The sequence below is a fragment of the Sorex fumeus genome, unplaced genomic scaffold, assembly GCF_029834395.1.
Source record: "Sorex fumeus unplaced genomic scaffold, SorFum_2.1 ptg000006l, whole genome shotgun sequence".
Lineage (NCBI taxonomy): Eukaryota > Metazoa > Chordata > Mammalia > Eulipotyphla > Soricidae > Sorex > Sorex fumeus.
In genome coordinates, this window is record NW_026606063.1 from 42,292,676 (window position 1) to 42,311,892 (window position 19,217).

Below are 19,217 nucleotides of genomic sequence, written 5' to 3' on the forward strand. Positions count from 1 at the left end.
ATCTGAGCTGCACATCAGAGCCTAACTGTGCTCTTAGAAGTAATAAACAGTATTGCATTCTTACTTCTCCCTGGACTTTTTGCTGCCTACAGGACTTACGCTTGACTTGTTTTTCAGGGTGAGGAGCCTTGTGGTGCAGTACAGGAGAAATCCCCACATGTATGACGACAGCGCCTTAGTGGCTCACCACGGCCAGACTGAGAGAAGACCACAAGCACTCAGGTGCTGGTCATAGTACACTGACAGCATTTTTGACTCCAAGCTGGTGTGTAATTAGGCCCTGTCCATTACCGAGGGCCATGCAGTTAGCCTTGAGCACTGGACTGGGAAAAATGGCCAATGTCGATATAGCTCATTCCTCTCATTCAGAGCTCTAGGGAAGACTGCAGCTAAGACCAAGCAGGCTGCAAAGCATACAAATGCCTCAGCTCAGCCTGATGAGCACATAAAATATGTTATGTCCCGAAACAAAGTGGGGTGGCTCATGAAACTCTGCTCCCTTTTTCTAATAGGAGGCAGCTGTCTGGGTTAGTTATGGCAAACTTTTGTTCCTGGCTGTGCCCTCTAGGCTGTCTCTTCTCTTGCAGCCCCACACAGGCCAGCTTCCTTGTGGCTCATGGGTCCTCTGATCGTCTCCGGACCTCTGATGAGCCAGATAGATGGATGTTCTTTCTTGGGAGTTAAAAATGAGAGTGGATAGGTTGGTGGAGGCTGGGACAAGGAAGTGGGAGGCTGGCAAGGCAGTATTTGGGATAAGCATAAGCACAAAGGGACTGTTAAATTTTGGGTTTGGGGTTTTGTTTGTTTTTGAGCCACACTCAGGAGTGCTTAGGGCTTATTCCTGTCTTTGCTCAGGGATCTCTCCTGGCAGTACTCAAGGAGGGAAACTGGATCAGCTGCATGCAAGGCCTTAAGCCCTGTACGATCTCTCTGGCCCTGAGGTGGTTAACTTGACAAAAAAGGAAAGTAGACAGAGAAAAGTAGAAAGAGAAGCTGTATGCCCCTGAGAAACCAAAAAGATAAACTCAGAGCTGATGGTCCTATTCTTGGCCCCAGCCCCTTAAGTCTTCATTCTCTGCTCTTGGTTCCCCTGAGTAATTACTGTGCCTAACCAGCAAATCTCTCATGGTTGGTTGTTTAACATTGCTTGTTGCGATTTCTATTTCTTGTAACCAAATAATCCCAAATAGGTGTCAGTGAAGATTATATAGCAACATCCTACTTATAAAATGAAAGGTACTAAATTGTACAAACTCTACTTTTTTCATTATGGACCAAATAAATGTATACTTGAACAGTAGCTAGAAGGTAAACATAAAAATGAATCTATTGTTTTAGGGGTGATATATATATATATTTACTTTTTCAAATTTCCATAAAATTGTTAGAAAACTCATAATTTACTTTTTCTTTTGGGCATCATCCAGCAGAGCTTGAGGGACCCTGTGCTGGGGATTGAACCAAGAAGCACCATAACCCCTGTACAATCTCTAATGGCCCTGGAGTTCATAATTTGTAAAGAAGCTATTGTACAATTAAACAAATGTTTAATATTTGAGTTATTTAATCCCTCCTAACTCATTTCCAAAACAGCAGATAGTATAACTAATATAGATTGTTCAGTTATTGCACAGCTAATCCAAGTGTGTTCCTATAAAGTAGAGGGAAAGTAGTCATTAAGATCTGTTATGCCAGTTCTTTTACTGCTGCATAAAAAGAAAAACCTTAGTTTCAGATGATTTTTTCACATCAGGTTTTTTGATATGATTTTATTTTACACACAGGGCCTGCTCTAGTGTAGTCACACCAACAGGGTTCCCAGAGACCCCAAGTCCTTGAATTGCTCAACTGATTGGAGTGTTCAACTCTGAACTCACTATATGCCTGTAAGACTCAGGGCCTTAGCACTGACCTTAAAAGCTATATTTACTCTAACCACCTCCTTCTGACCAGCATCTTTATTTTCCTGCACTTATCTGATCAACCTAACCCAGCTTCCACACAGTTCTTGCCATGAACTGCCTCAGGTCCCTCACCATTCCCATAACCCAGTAGACTCAGATTGCTACAGAATAAAAGGACTGCTTCTGGGAATCGCATGTTGGATAGTAATCCAAAGTATTTTAGACTTCATCAGTAAAATGCCCCTTTCCTCTCCCAGAGAAGCTTATGATGCTCTTACAAGCATCCCTAATCCCCCCAGTTTATCTTTGACCTTTCCTTTGAGCTTTATCTCTCATTGTCATAATTCTTCAAGTTAGGGTTGATTACTTATAAGTAAAAATTGCTAATAACTCTGGACTTTGTATTTGTGCTGAATTACTTGCTTTTCTATTTCCCCTATAGCCTTTTCATATTTTACTATAGAGCAATGCTCTTTGCTTAAACAGAGAAAGATCATTAATGCTGTGCTCCTAATATTTGGAAGTTGATTGACTAGGAACTATATCTGCTCCTGGGTGTCTATAATTGTTCCTTGATTCAGGCTTTGGTTGCTGTAGTCCCTAACCCCCCAAAAGGGGGGGTCTCACCACGGGACCTGGATAGACCTTCGGTGAGCGGCAAAGCTACCCTAACAATGAATTGAAATGGGGAAGTCTAGAAAGCATAAAAGCATAGTCTTGATGCAAGCTGTTATGACTTAAGAGATGGGACTCCCATAGTGTAGGATAAGCTGAGCCAGGCTGAGGACTTAGTTTGGGATTTATGGTAAAAACTTGCTTGTCCTTAGAGAACTAAGTTTTGGAATCTATATCTCTTACTGTGTTTATCCAAATAACTACAAGTATTAATAAGAAGTAGACTTGTTTAATATGTATAATTAAAGGAAAAGAGAAGATCAATATAATGCGTGTCACCCCTGAGCAAATCTCTCTGTATTGCCCCTGGAAACAGAGTGTTTCCACCCCAAGAGAACTGCTTTCATTGAATCGCTTTACCTCTGTAAATGATCAAACATACCTACTGCATAGGTATATGCAGTCCTATACCTCAACCCCTTTCAGATGTTCTGTAAGTATGCTAACAGCTCTGCATTAAAGGGGCTATTTTCACCATCAGTCTGTGGTTCCCCTTCTCTTTGTTCCTCTGCTGGGGAGGCCAGGGGAGGTGGTTCTCAGCCACTGAATGCATTGCCACCCACCCACCCTTTGAACTCATAATCACACAAACTTGCTGATGAATACAAAGGCCCTGCACACCTTCTAGCTAATCTAAAATGGGCTTTGACATGAGCCAGTGAGGGGAGCTGGAGCTCTTACCATGCACAAGGTCTCAGAGTTGTCTTCTCGTCTTCCAGGACCACCGATAGAGGATTCAGTTGTGCAGCCATTTCCTCCCCCTCCCTGAGATATTAATGGATACCTTTCCAGAGAAGCCTGCAAGGTTCTTACCTCCAGATGGTGTGCCAGCAACTCTCTTTAGGAATTTAACCCATTCCCCCATCTCTGTCTGGGAGTTTGCCATGAGGACATAGGAGTCCTGTCCTGTACGATTCTGGTCCATTGAAGCTAGAGGAAGAAGCAAATTAATACATGTCTTAGAGTGGTGAGCAGGTAGAGCTAGGGGAAACCAAAATCGAATTGCTTCCTTGATTCAACTGAACTACCAGTCAAACAAAGCTAGAACATTATCTGCTTTGCCTCAGAGGAACTAAGTAAAAGGAATAAAACTGCAGCTGTTTCATTATTATTGTTTCCAAGAAGCTCTTACTAGAGACAAATCAGTGAATACTGTGGTCTGAAATTAGGATGACTTGGGCTGAGAGCTGCTTCTGGGAGGACAGAAGCTATTTCCTAATGAAAAAGAAAATGGGGGAGAGACAATTTGAGGGGACAGCATTGGTGTCAGAAGCATCAGGAGTAGCCTACACAAGTCTGAAGACTTAAGTCCAACATGCTGATCGTGGCTACTTTCTTAAGTCAGTCCTGAGCTTAGCCGTGGAGGTGGGAAGAAGGACACCAAACCACAATTCAAGTCAGAGGGACCACAAGCATGTCTACTTCCTGGTCACCATTACTGCTCTTCTTCCTGCACCCCAGTTTGCAAATCGCAAGTTCTCAAAACACACTTGATGGAAAAGTGAAATCTGTCAGCATGTTACCATTTTCACTTTAAACCCAAGATTATAGATAGGAAGACAAAGAGTGGTTCCTGAGTTGGTGTACTCAATGGACAAGAGGATGGAAGAAATGATAGAGGGAGTAAAGTATATCCTTTGATATACTTTACCAAAAGAGTAAAGTATATCAAGAGAAGGAAGAAAGTTACAAAATGAGGAAATAGGGAGAGAGAAGATAGAAAGGTGAGCATTAGATAGAGGTGTTAGGAAGGAAAAGAATGTAAGAGCAATCTCTCTCAGTTGTTGGGATAATATTAAGTTACAGAATGACTCTGTAGATAGAAACCCATTGTCACATCTGGGAATTTCCCTTAAAAAGAGCTTGTTTGAATATGCCAGTTGTGTTCAACTTGAATTTTCTTGCAGAACAAACAACTTTCAAATTCCCCGTGGTACTGGTCCCTTGAACCCATCTTGTATCACAAAACTTCATATTCAGGTCCTCAATTCTAACCAGACATGTCAGTCCATAGAAGCCCTAGACATCTGGGAACTTAGTATCTATCAGGAACTAAAAACTAGTGATAGCAGAAGTAGAATGAGAAGTAAAACATGGTCAGGGTTACCATAGGGTATGCCATAGGAATCACAATATCCCTTTGAGGTAGAAATATGGCTCTAGTATCACTTCAAGATGGTAATAGCTAAAGCCACAGATAATGCAACTGAAGTACAGAGATAGACCGTCCTGTTAGAACCCAGCAAATCATCGCCAAATTCTGAGCAAGGCACTGGTTTCCTGCATTCACTAGAGCTCCCATTAGTTATACTGTTCAAATTTGACATAGGCCAAAATTTGTGAAGCATCCTTTTCCCACTCCCATGCCTACACTCCAGTCAGGAACATGACTTTTCAATTTGTCCTGTGTCTTGAGTTAATATTTGAGTTATTTAATATTTACTTCTACTCTTGTTGTAATCAATCCCAGCTCTCAGGATGGTCCTGAATGACCTTGATTTTCAAAGACTAACCCTTTTGTCAGAAGATTAAGATGAACTCAATCAGGGTGTCCCAAAGTATATAGAAGGTGAGGCTTAGTGATTTTAACATGAATTTAAGAATTTAAGAGGCACAGGTATTAGGGTGTATAAGGTATTACCGTGGTTTCTCTCTCAGGAAAACTGAAATTGACACAGAGATCATGGATAGCAACTCCGTCCTCAGACATAAACTTCCTCTGGTTTAAACATCTGTTTAAGTTCTGTCTAGCCACTTTTGGCCTCCTGACATTTCCCTCCTCAGAAATGAACCCCCTTCTTGTTCTAGTTTTTTCCTACCTATGAAATACCTTTCTAATCCTCCCTTAAAACCTAACTCACATATTGTTACCTTCTTCAGGGATTCTTAATATCTTCTCCTTGGACTCTAAATTAACCAGTCCAGCCTCTAATTCCTTGTCATCTGACCTCTATCACAGCAGTAGTCAAATTATCCCAAAGATAGGTTTCCTTTTCATGAAAACTGAAGGAAATACTTAATGTATCCAAAACTACAGCCCTGGTCATCCTCTCTCCCCTTCTTTTCCTACATATCACACACACACACACACACACACACACATAAACACACACACACACCTCAAAAAAGCTTGTCATCCACACTAATTGGCACATGAAATTCATATGCAATCAAATTCAATTGTCAAATACCAAAAATCCTCATCTATCCCATCATGTAGACCAAAATTTGGAATCAACCACTGTTATCACCATATCAGCCAGCACTTTTTTTAACTGAAGGAACTAAGGTGTGTGTGTGTGTGTGTGTGTGTGTGTGTGTGTGTGTGTGTGTAAGGTTTTCTCCAGAACTCTATGGGAATGCTGCTAGTGTGAGAGATATGAGAGTACAAATCATCATCCTATCTCATTCCATAATCATAATGTGCCCTAGACTTTTTTGGAACCGGAGTGAATTTGCAGTCACAACTTTCAAATAAGTTGCCTTATATTACTGGACATGTGTTACTATGGATAGTTACTAACCACAACATAAAGGAAAAAGGAATCCTAGGACTAGAAGCAGTCTTGTGGAAAAGAAGTAAGGTTTTCCTTGTGAGGAGACACTGAAAAAACTAGGTTCTTCTTCAACATTAATTTCTATTTGGTAATTTCATGGAGTTATCCCCAGTATGCCCAGCACCTATACAGCACAAATGATATGCCAAGTACTATACCAATGTTTACTTATACAGTAAATAATTTATTGAATCCTCATTACTATCATTATTGTCTACATTTTACAGATAAAAGATAGGGAGAAATTAAATATCATGATCATAATTATATAAATAGTAAGTGGTGGGGGAAGTAATTAGATGGACCAAGGCAGGCTGGCAGGCTGCAGACTGGGCACAACTAAACTCGCTGTTCCCTTGCCTCCTCTAGCAGGTTTCTTATGCACACTGCTCTGCCTGTGTGAGCAGTGAGAAGTACATCCACACAGGGGTGATCAGGGAACCACATAAGACTGACTACCAAAATGCAACTTCCACATAGTTCCATTTATATTTTAACCATTAATTTTTAATGTCCCACTGCTCATCTACGATGGGGTCCTTTTTATTTTTTAAATCTTATTTATTTTTGGCTTACATTACTGCTATTAATGGTTTCTCATGGACAAAATGGTGGGACTTGTAGCTTTAAGCATGCATTCATGAAATTCATATGCAATGAGGCTATGCCCATCCATGTAGTTCACTTGATGAACTAGTGTTCATTAACCTGTGTACATTCATCACCTTCACATGCAACTATTCTGCATTCTGCTGATTAATTGGTCAGTCACCTCAGTGAACACTCTATACTTCAAGGATACAAAGTAAAATGGGAATTTAATGTGCCACCTTGTCCCACAGCTTTTCACTTACCTGGAGTAACTTCAAACACAAACTTCCCAGCTTCTTCTGGATTTGTTGCAATCTCCTTGATTGTACTTCCTGGTAGGTACATGCAACCCTGAAATATCAAAAGTCAGATCTTTAATGATATTCAGCAATCATATCACCTATGAATTGATATCAAATTGGAAAACAGGATGACGAGCGGTGGAGACAAAGATGGGAAAGAAGAGTCCTAGTTTTCATTGTGTTGCTTTTGCTATTTGGGCTATTGTCAGATGGTGGCTATCTGAGAGCAAGGTAGGCGATAAACAAGATAAAAGGACAAGGTCCTAAGCTAAGGGGCACTACCAACAACACTTGTCTCTTCCCACATTTACAAGAATCATGATTTACTGGCCAAGAGACATCTGATTTTTACGAAGGCAATGATAATATTGAATAGATCATATTTATACATCTGGTCACCAGTATGAGCACTGAGTACACATAGCCATTCAAAGGAAAAGGATACTTTGCAGCAGCAAGAGGTACTAAGAAGTTCATTCTAAGGACTAGAGAGATAGTGCCTCAGGCAGATCACTTGCCCAACATGTGTCCAACCTGGGTTTGACCCCTCACAGCACATATGGTACCCTGAGCCTCACACAAAAGTAAACCCTGAGCATCTCTGAATGTAATCCCTCCCCAGAACAAACAAAAAAGTATCCATCAATGGCAGAGGGAAATGGGCACTGGTGATGGGATTGTGTTGGAACACTGTATGCATGAAACACAATCATGAATAACCTCCTAATTCACAGTGGAAAAAAAAAGTTCATTCCAGGTGCCTGCCCCTTTGTTAAGCACTTTGAACATATTTGAATACATTATTTAGTCCTTTCAGAGATCCTCCAGATAAGGCATCCTTACTTAAAAGTGAGAAAACTGGGGATAGGAGAAGTTCTACCCAATGCCACAAAGCTAGTAAATAGCAGAACACTAATTCTTCAGAAGTGGGTTCAAAGTCATGCTCTTTATTACTACAACTATAATGGAGACCTGTGACCTAAATGCCACACTGGGAGTGGGAAGGAGAGGAGGGATCTGCATGCAGGAAGGATGTAGGATAATTAAGCTCCTTACGAATATGTATCAAACAAGTCACTTCCACAGCAGCATGCATATGCACTTACATGTAATATCCAACAAGATCTCCAAAGCAGCTTTGTATGGCAATATTTACTACTTTTTACTTTGCGACTGAGTGAATCTGCACTTTAAATGTCTGAGACTACAAAGAGGGATATAGTTAATTATACTGAGTTAGTACTCATGACTGAAATCTCCCCAACTGCTACAGGTTGCATGTATTGTGAGCTGAGGTGCATTTTTTCCCTACAGAACAAAGTATAGATGGAGAGGACTGCCCTCAGTCAGAAAGAGACTCTTAAAGATTTGTCAGATCAGCCAGAAGCCTTAATTAACAAATCAATGTTTCTTCAGAGTCTAGAAAAAGAAATGTCTTGGGACTGAGTGGAAAAGAGCTTAAAACAAAAAGAAGAGGAAGAAACACATATAGAAGGAAAAGATAGATGAGTAAGAGAAAGAAGGAAAGAGGTGGGTGAGAACAAAAGTCCATATAAGTTTTAGACAGGCAGAAGCTCACCTAGTAGAAAAAAGTCATTTAAGAAAAACCAGACTCTCTGAAGAAGCTCTCTAAATTATCATTTGCCATCTAAAATAATATTTTTCTCCAAGAAAAAATACAAAATATATAAAAATATGAATACGACTTTTATTTATGAAGAGTCAAGTTCTGTGTAAATTTATTATCGTACCTAATATTCGTTAAAACTCTGTGAAAGATTGTGTAATAAGGATATTAGGTGCAGAGGGTTAATTAGCTGAGCGTAGTTTACAAAGTTACTGTAAATAGGAAATCTATGATTCAACCTCAGGCACTGGTATTTCAGAATTACAGAATGCGTTACTTATAATACTCACTTGTTGGAAGAAGTAACCACCGGATTGAACTTTACTCACACCAATGCATAAACGGCAAACTGCAGACCCTTTCCACACAATAAGAATGAGAGCCTTGGCCATTAAAAATGAACAGAGCAGAGAGAAAAGGAACAGGAGTGGAGAGCAGCATAAGGTATGAGAGGAGGTGGGAACACTGAAGGGGAAGGAGGCGTTGTCTCAGACAAGGAAGGACCAAAGTGGCTGTGTACAAAGGGTGGACTGTGTACAAAAATGGAAAGAGGGGAACTTTGTGTTGGAGATCACGAGTCCTATGGCAATGATTCAGGGTAAAACACGGTGGCAGCGGTGTAATAGATGTAGATAGATTGGTTTGTTCTTGGGCCAAAGATCACAGGACTGTGGTACTTACCTTGCATCCAGTCAAACAAAGTTAGAGTACCCAATACCACATAAGATCCTGTAAGCAACAATTTAGGTCACTTCTGAACACAAAGCTAAGAATAGTCCTTAGAGAACCACAGCATGTGGCCCCAGACCCCCTATCAAATAACTTGACTAAAATAAAAAAGAAATATTAGATCACAAGAACAAACTGCTACATTTTCAAGAACTCTGTAAACCAGTTGTTAAACACAGCAATTATTACAATTAAATTATATAAACTCACAGTGCAATATTTTATATTAAGGCAATATTACTTCTACTCAAATATTACTAAAAACCTACAATTTTCTAATTATATGGTATAGCTTACTGTTATTTCTATTCCCTTAAATAATTGCCATCTACAATGTAAAAGACTGTAACATGGTACTTTGCACATCTCTCTAGTCTGCATTCAATGAAGTCACCTTGAAAAGCTTAATCAGCTATGGTAGGAACATTTACACCACAGAAACTGGCAAATGCTGCATCCAAAACTATTCCTTTATCAGAGAGAGAGAGAGAGAGAGAGAGAGCGCTGGGTGATGCAAACCAACCTGTGTTAACTTAACAGATTCAAGATGAGGCAGAGGGACAACATAGCTTGGAGACTATCTCAAATCCTTGTGGCAGTGGAAATTTGTGGGCAGATCTCCAAGATTATTTTTAAATTCCCTGAGAAAAAAGTTCTTAAAAGCAGTAGTCTACAGCTATTTCATAGACTTATTGACTGGTCGAGCTGCACAGACCTTTCTGAAAACTCAGAGAAAAATATCTTCCACAGAACACCAAGGTTCCATGAAGCACATATATTTAAAAAAATCTATTATATGAATTGCATGATTCAATCATTCTCTTTTAGCAGATATTCAGTCTACTGTTTCATATTAGAAATAATATTACATATATCTTATTATTTCTCTTGTATAGCTTCTTACAATGAGAATAGTGGGTCTAATGATATGAGTTTTGGCGCAAAGGAAGGGGACTAGGGCTCTTGGAAAGCTGGTCATTTGATTTTCTAGAAAGGTTTCATGAACCTACATGAAACATATACATCATCAATGTACATGGGTGCCTTTCTCATTTGATTACTCTAAAATCAAGTGGGGATATTTCCTTTCAGGTTTTGTTTCCAGGTTGCATGTATTTTATAAATGTATAATTAAGAAATAAATAAAAATGTTTAAGTAATTTATACTTTATAGAACTTTTAGAAAAAAAATTTAAAAATTGCATATGTAACTCCAGTATTCAGGTAAGTCTTGTTAACATCTCTGTGTATTTTTCTTCCCAGCCTTTTTCTATAAATACAAATTCACAACTTTCCTCCTCATCCATGGGATTAGTACATATAATATCATCTGCTATACATTGTACATCTTGGTTTTGTTTTTTAAATATTATGTAATGAAAATGTGTATTTCAAAATGTACTAATTTAAAGTTTTAATAGTGGAATTACATTTTATTGCACAAATATATGAAAAACTCCAGATAAAACTTAACCATCGCTGCTGGGTATTAATATCCTTACTATAAATACCACTGGTGAAAACCCTCTTAGGGGAATTTAACTACCTACATCAGTCTTAATAATCAATTCAGGTTAAATTTTAAGAATTAGAAATGCAGGATCAAACAAAGAACTTGAATTTTTTAAAAGATTCCTCCAGAGGATCCTCCCAGGAGGGGAGATGCATGTCGAAAGTAGACTATGGACTGAACATGTTTGCCACTCAATGCCTCTTTTGCAGACCACAACACCCAAAAGGAGAGAGAGAACACAGGGGATTGCCCTGCCACAGAGGCGGGGGGGATGGGGGGTGGGGGTGGGGAGGATATTATCCATGGTGGTGGAAAATGGGCACTGGTGGAGGGATGGGTATCTGATCATTGTATAATCGAAACCCAAGCACAAAAAATTGTAAGTCTACAACTGTACCTCATGGTGTTTCACTAATAAAAAAAAAAATCAAAAAAAAAAAGATTCCTCCAGAAAAACTGTCAGAATTTGAATTTCCACTAACTAGGCATGAAAATCCTCTTCTCTAGTCTTTACCAACACTGTAATTCTTGAAAATATTTATTGATGTATAAGGAGACAATGCTAGCTAATCAGCTTTCACAGCACTTCTTTGTTACTCAGATAGAACTTTTTAATACATACTTATTGGCCATGATTTTTCCTTGATAAATTATCATTTGTGCCATGTGGTTATTTTTCTATTGAACTGTTTGAACTTATAGACTCGAAAAAATTATTTTAAGCATTAAACACACTTATTTACCATACAATTTTCTCGATTTTTGCCGTTTTGTTTTATTGTGTTGGGTTTTAAATAGACATTTTTATTTCTACAATTAAATTAGTCTTTCTATTATGCTGTCTTTGCTGTTATACTTGAAAAAAATAAACTCTCTTCTGAAGATTATGCTCTTAGCTAATTTCTTCTAGTACTTTTTTTATGAACTCGGTAATTTGAGGGATGGAGGGGCATTCCCACATGTGCTCAGGGAGTACAGGGATCACTCCCGGCAATTATAGACCAATCAGGCAGGACAGTTAAATGAATAAAACCAAGGATCACCAGGGCACTCCAGCAGTGCTCAGGAGCTTATGTGGTGATACCCAATGGTGTTCAAAATCCTCCAGGGCAATATCTAATAATGCTAAGGATCATATGGTGCTTGGGATAGAACTGGTGCCCCATATATGCAAGACATGATCTCTGACCTTTGTGGTTTTTCCTAGCTCTTGAATTCAATTTTCTCTTTTCTCCCCACACTTGTTCTCATATACACATATATATAAATATACAAACATGTATATTTATAGTATGATATATATATATATACACACACACACACACACATTGCAGGCCAGAAGGGAAATAGAGAATTAAACCTTTTACCCAATTTTCTTCCTCAGCCCAGTCTTACTGTCCCAAATTTTAATTTCTGAACAAAATTTTCACATGAAAGTCTTTAATGCATCCAGAATTATAAGTGATATGACATATAGTATGGAAAAATACTTTTACGCACTCCCTTCCCCATTTAACTCTTATCTGTAACTTTCATTACTAAATACTTCCAGATTCTAGGGACTCCAGAATTTTGTTAAATGGTAGCATAATAAATTACTTTATCTCTCAGAGAGCCTGGCAAGCTACCAAGAATATCCTGCCCACACAGCAGAGCCTGGCAAGCTCCAAGTGGCGTATTCGATATGCCAAAAACAGTAACAAGTCTCACAATGGACATGTTACTGGTGCCCGCTCAAGCAATTTGATGAACAATGGGAGGACAGTGATACAGTGCAGTACTATTTTGAATAAATTTTTTTCTCTATAAAATTAGGGTCATAAAAATCTACAAAGATGCTACTTAATAAATAATATAGAAAGATCAGCCCAAATCCTCAATTATTTTTTCAGTAGGATTTTTAATTAGAAATGTCCTTACAATACGATGTTTTTATTATCGCTAAGAATTGCATAATAGTACCTGTCCACATCTCCTCTTGAGATGTGCAATTTCTTAACCTTGTCTTGCCCAAAGCTGCCTGAGGTGTGTATTTTCTTTAGGGCACATTTGCCCATCCCTCCTTGGGATGTGAGTTAGTTTTATCCACTTTGGAGAAGTTGTATTTTCTCTTGAACACATTTCTTTTGTTTGTTTGTTTTTAAGAACTGTGATTTACAAAGTTACTTATAGTTGAGTTTTAGGCATATAATCTTTCAACACCAACCCCATCACCACTGTCAACTTCCCTCCACCAGTGTTCACATATTTCCTCCCCATTCCAACCCCCACCTCATCTCCACCTGTCAATAGGACAAGCACATTACAAAATTTCAGTAATTGCAGCTTAAATTTCATATTTTCAGTTTTGTTGAGTCTGTGTTTTGGATATATAGCTATACCACTCATCCATATCATCACCTGTAACTGAAGCCCTGATGCCTGTTTACCCATTACTTCCTATTCTTTTCTTTCTACCTTGATTTCTTTCCTTCTCTGTCCTTTTCTTTTCTAAATTCTCGGGTCAAGGGTGATCTAGGCATCTCCCCTTTACTACAATACATCAAGTATTGTATGGACCATACGTAGGTCAGTGAGGCTATCCTGTATTTGTCTTTCTTCTTCTGGCTTACTTCACTCAACATGGCATCTTCCAGTGCCAACCAGGTTGAGGAAATTGCACGATTTCATCATTGAACAAGTATCTTCACCCCTTCCTTCCCTCCCTTTATTTCTTAAATAAATTTGTTTTTTAAAAAATAGAATTACATGATAGCAAAATATTTACTTTTGTATAAGGTAATATTCATGAAAGTGTCAATTTGTTTTGGGTCCACACCCCTCAGTGCTCTGGGTTTACTCCTGTCTTGCACTCAGGGATCACTCCTGGAGAGAGTCTGGCAACCAAATTTGGTGCTGAAGATCAAATCCAGATTCCTGTGTAAGGCAAGTGCCCTACCTATATTACTATCACCCCAGCTGCGATATTGTTCATTTTTCAATTAAATATTATTTTTTCTAATTTTTTATTCGTAGTAGATATTTCTAAGTATGTGAGACAGAATAAGTGAATTTAAGTGGATCATTCCTTCTAATGGAATGGTTCTTATTTTATATATACTTTAAATTTCCTATCATGTACACATGTAGTTTTTGTAATCAATATAGACATAATCATATAAAATATACTTACTTTCTCTAGGAAGTTATCATTTTATTCTTAAAAGCCTGTTCAAAATTTTTATATCCAAAATGAGTATTAGGGCATAGCACAGCGGTAGGGTGTTTGCCTTGCGCACAGCCAGCCTGGCCAAGCCGGGTTCGATTCCTCCGCTCCTCTCAGAGAGCATGGCAAGCTACCAAGATTATCTCGCTCACACGGCAAACCCTGGCAAGCTACCCGTGACGTATTCAATATGCCAAACACAGTAACAACAGTCTCAAAATGGAGACGTTACTGGGCCCGCTCGAGCAAATCAATGAACAACGGGAGGACAGTGTCTGTTATTGTTTGAGTATTAGACTTTAGCATATGCTATTCTTAGTCATCTATTTAGGGGTCGTGTGGTTTTGTTCATTAACTTATTAAGCGTAATCCATTAATTTCCTGTATTATATTAGTAGATTTCCTAAAGAAAACCACACTTCTAATCTCAGAAGAAGCTTTACCTAATTAAATTCTCAGTGGACTTTGAATTTTCTACCTTCAGAAGTAAGAGAGAGAAAGCAGGAACTTCAGTAATTTATTTTACATGCTAGTATCAGTTTACACTTTTGCACAACAGTTTTTATAGGTTTTATACTTGTTTATTCCTATGACAATGCATATCAGGTATCATTCCATTTTATAAGACGGGGTGGTGCTGAAAGTTATAATCAAAAAGTAGTAGAGCCAGGAAAAATACACAGTTTGGACATAAGCCTGTACTTCTCACCCTCTGTAGTTTGCGGAAGCAAGTCCTACCAAGCTGCCCTTTCTACTGTTCAAGAAAGCTATGCACTATTGCCTTCTTTATGTAGATGAGAAGCTCTCTTACTTCAGTGAGTAATGCACAGTTCACCCCATATTTGGCCTGCTATTGCAGGCTTCTACAGATTCTGTGCAGTACATAAAGTAAAGGAAGTCTATTATTCTTGCATAGAAACTGGAAAAGAACTTGGAGTAATGGTACATTCTCGGAGGTCCTTTCCTGGCCTCCACAGTGGCTAACTCAATTTTGTCCTCAATCACAGGGCCCTGATAACTAAGTGCTGCTGATACATCACAGATCCTTAAGCCTGGCTTTAAAGAAAATTGTTCCTTCCAAGATGCTTCACTTCATTTCTGGTCACATTCCACTATACCTCCCCAACATCCTCATAATTCTTGGGGCTTTTCATATTCCTCTAGATTCTGGAATCCATCTTCTCTAATACGTTCTTCCCGACCAAATCCACTCTTCCTCAACAGCTATGAGCTTTGGATACCAATATCAGACATTCTGGTTGCCCATATCTAGTTTAAACATGGTGTCCCAGGGCCAGTGTTTGGGAGGGGAGTGGGTAAGGGAGAGTTTTGAGGAAGTGGGTTTAGACAAAAATGGTGGTACTTAGGGAATCATTCCTGGCAGTGTTCAGGATACCATCAGGAGACCTTGGGGTGTTGGGGATCAAACCAAAGCCAGCCACATGCAAGGCAAGAGACTTAACTATGTCCAGACCCCCCCCAAGGTCATTAATATGTCCAGACGCCCCCCAAGGTCATTAATATCACCCTCTGTACTCTCTGGTACAATGATGGCCATGAGAAATCAAGGAGGTATACAGAGAAGAGATACTAGACCCAAGATTTAGTATCAAATCCCTCTCTAGCCCCATCCATTCCATCAGGATATCCTATTTGTTCTAACTCCAAAGTATATCCGGAATATAATCATTTCCTTCTAGTCCACAATTTCCACTAAGATTCTAAGCATCATAACCTTTCACCTGAATTAGTTTCAGGTCTCCTCCCCCTAGTCCTAAATCTGTTTTGAACACAAAAACCAAAATCATCATTTTAAAACATACGCCAAAAATGTTTACTATTCATTGGGGATCCTGCAATCCTCCCTATTATACTCAATGCTTACAATAGTTAACAATGTCCTTTGCAAATTGAGCTCCAACTGATAACACCCTCCCATCTCTGACCTTTTCCTTCTAATCTTCTCATCTCAAACTTTATTGCCCCATGCTCTTCCCTGCCTATCAGACATGCTCTGCCTCAGGGCCTTTGCACTGGCTATTCCCTCTGCCTGGCAAATTACCTCACCTCCTTAGCCTATGCTCAAATGTCACCTCTTTCAGAGATAACAACCAAAAAAAAAAAACAAGTGTTTTTGCTTGTTTGTTTGTTTGTTTTACATTTTGTTTTTGTTTTGGGGGGACACCCACACCTAGCTGTATTCAGAGCTTACTTCTGGCTCTGAATTCAGGAATCACTTCTGGCAGTGCTCAGGGAGCCACACAGCCATGCCAGGGATCACACTGGGATTAAAAGTGTGTGTGTGCCAAGAGTGTACCCAGAGTACTCTCTCTCTCTCTCTCAGTTCCTTCAAGAGGTGATTCCAAACACTTTTAATTCTAAACCCTGTCCCAAATGCTTGATGCCCACCTTAGTCATTCTACTTTTTCCTCATAAAACTAGTAATTTTCTAATCAACATCTTACTTTCCTTACTTACTTTTTCTTCCCCTGCCTCTCCCCCAAATCTTCTAAATTCTATATAGCAGGATTTTTTGGGGGGGGAGGGGGGAGTCACACCTGGCGATGCACAGGGGTTACTCCTGGCTCTGCACTCAGGAATTACTCCTGGCGGAGCTCAGGAGAGCATATGGGATGCTGGGAGTCGAACCCGGTTCAGCCACGGGCAAGGCAAACACCCTACGTGCTGTGCTATCCGCTCCAGTCCCCATAGCAGTAATTTTTGTCTTGCTGGCTTATTTCAAGCGCCTAGAACAGTGCCTGCCACACAGCAGATGCTCAAACAATATTGAGTGAACAAACGAAAGGCAGCTTCAAATCTATTTTCTTGAACCAAAGTCTACTTCCTGTATCCCTGTCCTTAGTCATCACCCCCCAGATCATATTGCCAGCCTTGATTTAGAGCTGCGTTTCGGGAGCTCCACAGGCTCCTGAGGGGAGGCAGTCACTGCCTCATCTTTGCCCTCAGCTTCTGCATCTGGAAAAATAAATGAGGCAAAGGAGACCTCCCCTCAAAAGGCCATATTTTGAGTCAGATAAGGAGACCCCTGGGAATATACAAGCCACACGGGGCCTGGGTCCACCGCGACCTCCTGCGGCTCTGGAGGGGAGAGCCCTGGGCAACGGGTACCTGTGGCTTCGCGTCGTCTTCATCCTTGTAGTAGTAGAGTTGCTGCGCCCTCAGCACGAAGTACCGCTGCTGCCAGTTCTTCACGATGGACCTCTGCTTCTTCAGCCAGCCCATCTTGATCGGCCTCTCCAGCGGGTTGGGGGTGGTCGCGGGGTGGAAGGCCGCCATCTGCTCGCCGGTCATCACGCTCCTGGAGCGAGCTGGAGAGAGGAACAGACAGGCGGCCTGACTGACTGAGGGACCAGCGGGCTGAGGAGAGGCCGGGAGGAAGCTCCGAGGGGCGGAGGAGCGGCTGGGGTCCCTGTCGGGTCCAGCTCAACGGTCCAACTCTGGGACCAGCGAAGGCCTCCTGGGCACCGCTGGGCAGCTGAGTGGCCGGCGGCCTCCCCGATGGATCCCACCCGGGAGTGGGCAGAGCTGCTGCAGTCCCGCAGCCCCGAGCTCACGCAGGCCGGCCGCCCGGCGCGGGCCCCTCATGCTGCAATGCGAAAGCCTGGCTGGAGCCTTCGGAAGAGGAAGTGGCCGCAGCATCTGACAAAAGGTGTTTCCTTTTTCCTGCGTGGGAGTGAGTATCTGACAAGACCGAGGAGACTTATAACGCCTCACTCGCCGGGGCTCGGGGTGAGTCCCACGCAGCTGCAGCACGGCCGGAAGCCACCGGGCGGCCTTCCACAGAGGAGGAGCGGCCTGCGCACTCTGCTGCCTGGCCCCACGCCGCCTTCCACAGAGACCACCCCGCCACCGACCTGAACGTCACCCCCCCAACCCCCCCCACCACCGACACACATACACGCCCCGCCGCACACACCAACCCCCCACGCCCTGCCCACGTAGCCAGGGGAAGGAAGTGGGCACCTCCCGAGCTTTCCTGTCCAGTGTCCTCATCTTCCAGCCTGGCCCCAGCCTGGCCCCAGCCTGCTGAGTTGTATTTACAGCTCTCTCTGCTGGACCCGGGGGTCCCCTCTCACTGCCCAATGAGGAGACTTTCAGTCACTTGTCAAACTCTCCTGAGGCTGACAGCACACCAAGGAAAGGAAAGCAAATACGGATCTCTTCACAGAAGACAAGCCAAGTTGGAATCTATCAGCCTCCACCCACTCCCTCTTGTCGTTCTCACTTTGGTCACAGGGATTTGATCCTGGTGGACTCTACATCTTGTCTCCACAGTAACTTCCATCCAGGACCACTCTCTTCTTTCCATACCTTCGCAGCAACTCATATTCCTGCCTGTGCCTCATATTCCCTTCAACATGTCCCCTGAACCTTGCCATCCTTTCCCAGCAATTTCAGCATGTTCTTGACCTATTCTGCGCTGTGTCCATACACAAACTCAATGTTACATTCCTCTACTGGCTGGGGGATAGGGGGGAGGACAGGAGAGAATCTCCATAGTCCAGTCCCTCTGTTAAACTTTTGTCAACACCCAGAACATTCACCCTGGAACTGACTAAACCAACTGCACTCTCTTCCTGTTAAAGGTCAAGGGCTTCCTTTCCTAGATCTTTGGCCATAGGAATATTACACAACCTCTCTGAGCCTCTGTTTCCTCACTTGTTAAACTGGGATAATAATAGTTCCTATTTCATGGAATTGGATGATGATTAAACGAGCTCATATGTATAAACCACTTAACACAGTCCAAAGTAAACAAATAGGACTCATTTTTATCAGCAGATTACTTTCTACGGTAAGGATGAAGATCATCTCTGAGAGCTCTCTAAATTCTCTAAACTTGAGAAGGAAAGTGCCTGCCATAGAGGCAGGCTGGGGGAAGAGGTTGGCGGGAGGGAAACTGAGGTCATTGGTGATGGGAAATGGACACTGGTGGAGGGATAGGTTTTGGATCATTGTATGACTGAAACCCAATTATGAACAGCTTTGTAGCTGTGTATCTCACAGTGACTCAATTTAAAAAATTATAATAAATAAAATGAAACAAAATATATAAACTCTAAACTTTTAGCTCTCTTCAGTTGACAATGTTC

General features: G+C 41.1%; 1 protein-coding gene across 1 annotated transcript in view; it reads right to left on the reverse strand.

The window, feature by feature from the left end:
• Positions 1-19,217, reverse strand: part of ARHGAP25 (Rho GTPase activating protein 25) — a 95,246-nt gene that overhangs the window by 30,666 nt on the left and 45,363 nt on the right. The window contains exons 2-4 of the mRNA XM_056124556.1: positions 17,233-17,432; positions 6,991-7,078; positions 3,393-3,509 (exon numbers count right to left, since the gene is read on the reverse strand). Of these exons, the coding sequence (XP_055980531.1) occupies positions 3,393-3,509; positions 6,991-7,078; positions 17,233-17,432 (405 nt within the window). The remainder of the gene's footprint in view (positions 1-3,392; positions 3,510-6,990; positions 7,079-17,232; positions 17,433-19,217) is intronic.